The following is a 2594-nucleotide window of genomic DNA, read 5'->3' on the forward strand; positions in this document are numbered from 1 at the left end:
ACAGTCCCTGGTAAAAAGTCTTTCTCCATCTTTCTTATAAGCCCCCTTTTTATATTGAAAAGCTGCAGTAAGAGTAAGTTGGTCCTGACTTATTACAACTTTGTTATTTGTGGGTTAATTTTTTTAATTGTGTTACGTCCTTTGTTGTGTATCTTCTTATCCACCGTAGCAACAAAATTAAGAAGTTAAAACTGCAAAATATTTTTAAGGACTTCTGTAAAAATGGATCTTCTCTGCTTGATATTCTCAGTAGTCATTTTGAGGTGACTGTTTTCCTACCCTGTTATTTCACAAGGCTGATGAATTTATAACCATCTTTTCACTACCTCCCAAACTTTTTGTGCTTAAGCACTCAGAGGAGTAGTGCATTTTCTTAGTTTCTTATTCTTTCATTCACAATTTCCGCAATCTTTATTTTCTGTGCTCCATTAGTTGTTCTTTCTTTCCACCATTACTGGCTGCATATTTTCATGCTGGTAAAACGACACTGAAGGTGTTCATTTACTTAGCAAAGAAATGAATGTAAGTGTGCGTTTACCAGATAGAAAAATTCTCTGCTCCCAAAATACCTTGGACTTTCTGGTTACCTGTAATAGATTCTCAAGTCTGGAAGAGTTACTGATAACTGAAGAAAAGTAGTTGTTTTTAGTATCTTCTGCTTAATCTTGGATATCCCCATTGGTATTCTTGTTAAACAGTCAGTTACCACAGAACCCTGAATTGTTTGGAAATAGCGGAATTTCACTGTTGTATAGGGAGGAAACACTTCTTAGTAGGGTAGTGTTTGATGCTTGGAAAGATTTTTACTGTTATGTTTTCTTATTATTGTTACGGTTTTGTTGTCAGCAGCACTAATCTAAGTACCTAGAGGCTTTGGACAGATCTGGGCACTCACAGTCCATTTTGTTGTGGATTGCTGAATTGCACAATTATGTTCCTTGGTTCTCATCATGGATTTCTCATCTGTGTAAATTAAGATGTTTCAGTGAAATAATAAATTTTGCATCTTTTTCTCTAGTGTGAATGAATTTGGACTGTCATATAATATGTATGTTTTCTTTTCCTTTTGCAGATTATCTTCCTGGGAAGTGTCACTCTTTGTATGTAAAGAATATCTCACTGAGTTGCTGCAACTGAGTTTAGAATGTTACTTGACTTTTGATTCTGATGGAGGAATAACCAGATCTCAGGCTGCTGCACTGGAAGACTTTACAGGAAATACAAAATGTCATCTAATAGGAGTCAGAACCCGCATGGACTTAAACAGATTGGTCTTGACCAGATATGGGATGACCTAAGAGCTGGAATTCAACAGGTTTACACCAGACAAAGTATGGCAAAATCCAGATACATGGAACTCTACACGTATCCTAATGCCTAAGCCAGATAGGACTTTAACTGTTAGTAGATTAGAGCTAGATTTTTACTTTTCTAAACTCAAAATTGCTTCGTAACTATTTGACTTAGTGGCTTTTAAGAATATATTTTTGTTTTGAAGATTAGCCTTTTCTATTTAATCTTACTGGCAAATAAGCAGGAACATTCTGTTGTCTGGAAAACTGTCTTTATAATTATGTCTACTTCTGAATTTCAGGTATGATTACTATTATCTTTGACAGAGCAGATGTTTAAAGTGATTTTATTAATAGACCTAATTTTGAGTCCATAATACACCAAAAGAAAAGAGAAATTATTTTCCTTTATATGTTAGTCTCTGGCATTATGTTGCAGATCTTACTGATAATAATATCCAGTTACCTGGAAAATTTTTCTCTTGTCAACCTTAGAGTAGTATTTTATTCTTGAGTTCATTTTATAATTTTCCAGCTGGAGTGAAAATGCACCCAGTGGATTTCTCTTGAATTCCTGCCTTGCATCAGAGAGCTATTGAAATTTTCCAGCATCTCTCCGTTCTGGGAGTTGTTATAAGATGCTAAAAGGAGGTTGTGTTCATCCTTGTACATGTTTGCTGCAGTACTATTTTGGAAGATTGTAGCAAACTTGTTTCTGTCAGGTAGTGCATAAGGATCTTTTATATTTAAATTGAAGGAGAGATGTGCCTCTTGCTGTATTATAGCTTCAGTGTTTGACTTCAGGACTTTGTTTGGAAAGTGAGAAATCCTTCTTTTCTGTTCTATCTACAAAGTGGCATGTAAATGGATTTGATGAGGAATCAACTCTTTTGCATCTCTTGTTGTGTGTTCCTTCTTGTAACCTTGTCTTGCTCAGTAGAGTGAGCACTGCTTAAGAAGGCGGCACAGTCATCTGGATATACATATGCTGTCATCATTTATTCTATTGTACATTTCCTATCTTTAAGTAGTTCTGCTATTTTTCTGTATAAATTTTTAGAGGTTTTTTTAGTAAGTATTATTGTTCCGATACATAAATTAATGTCTAAAGGTGGTGTTGGCACTGATTTGCAGATGACACCAAACTGAGTGGTGCAGTTGACTCACCAGAAGGACGGGATGTCATCCAGAGAGACCTGGACAGGCTGGAGAGGTGGGCCTGTGTGAACCTCATGAGGTTCAACAAGGCCAAGTGCAAGGTCCTGCACCTGGGTCGGGGTAACCCTCGGTATCAGTACAGGC

At 36.4% G+C, this 2594-nt stretch overlaps 1 protein-coding gene across 1 annotated transcript in view; it reads left to right on the top strand.

Annotated features, from left to right (window-relative positions):
• The first annotated feature begins 1072 nt into the window (after window positions 1-1072).
• The window catches only part of CUL1 (cullin 1), a 38272-nt gene continuing 36750 nt past the window's right edge, over window positions 1073-2594 (top strand). The window contains exon 1 of the mRNA XM_009637515.2: window positions 1073-1365. Coding sequence (XP_009635810.1) covers window positions 1226-1365 — 140 coding nt within the window. The 5' untranslated portion in view covers window positions 1073-1225. The remainder of the gene's footprint in view (window positions 1366-2594) is intronic.

This window comes from Egretta garzetta, unplaced genomic scaffold (assembly GCF_000687185.1).
Source record: "Egretta garzetta isolate BGI_Z169 unplaced genomic scaffold, ASM68718v1 scaffold610, whole genome shotgun sequence".
NCBI lineage: Eukaryota > Metazoa > Chordata > Aves > Pelecaniformes > Ardeidae > Egretta > Egretta garzetta.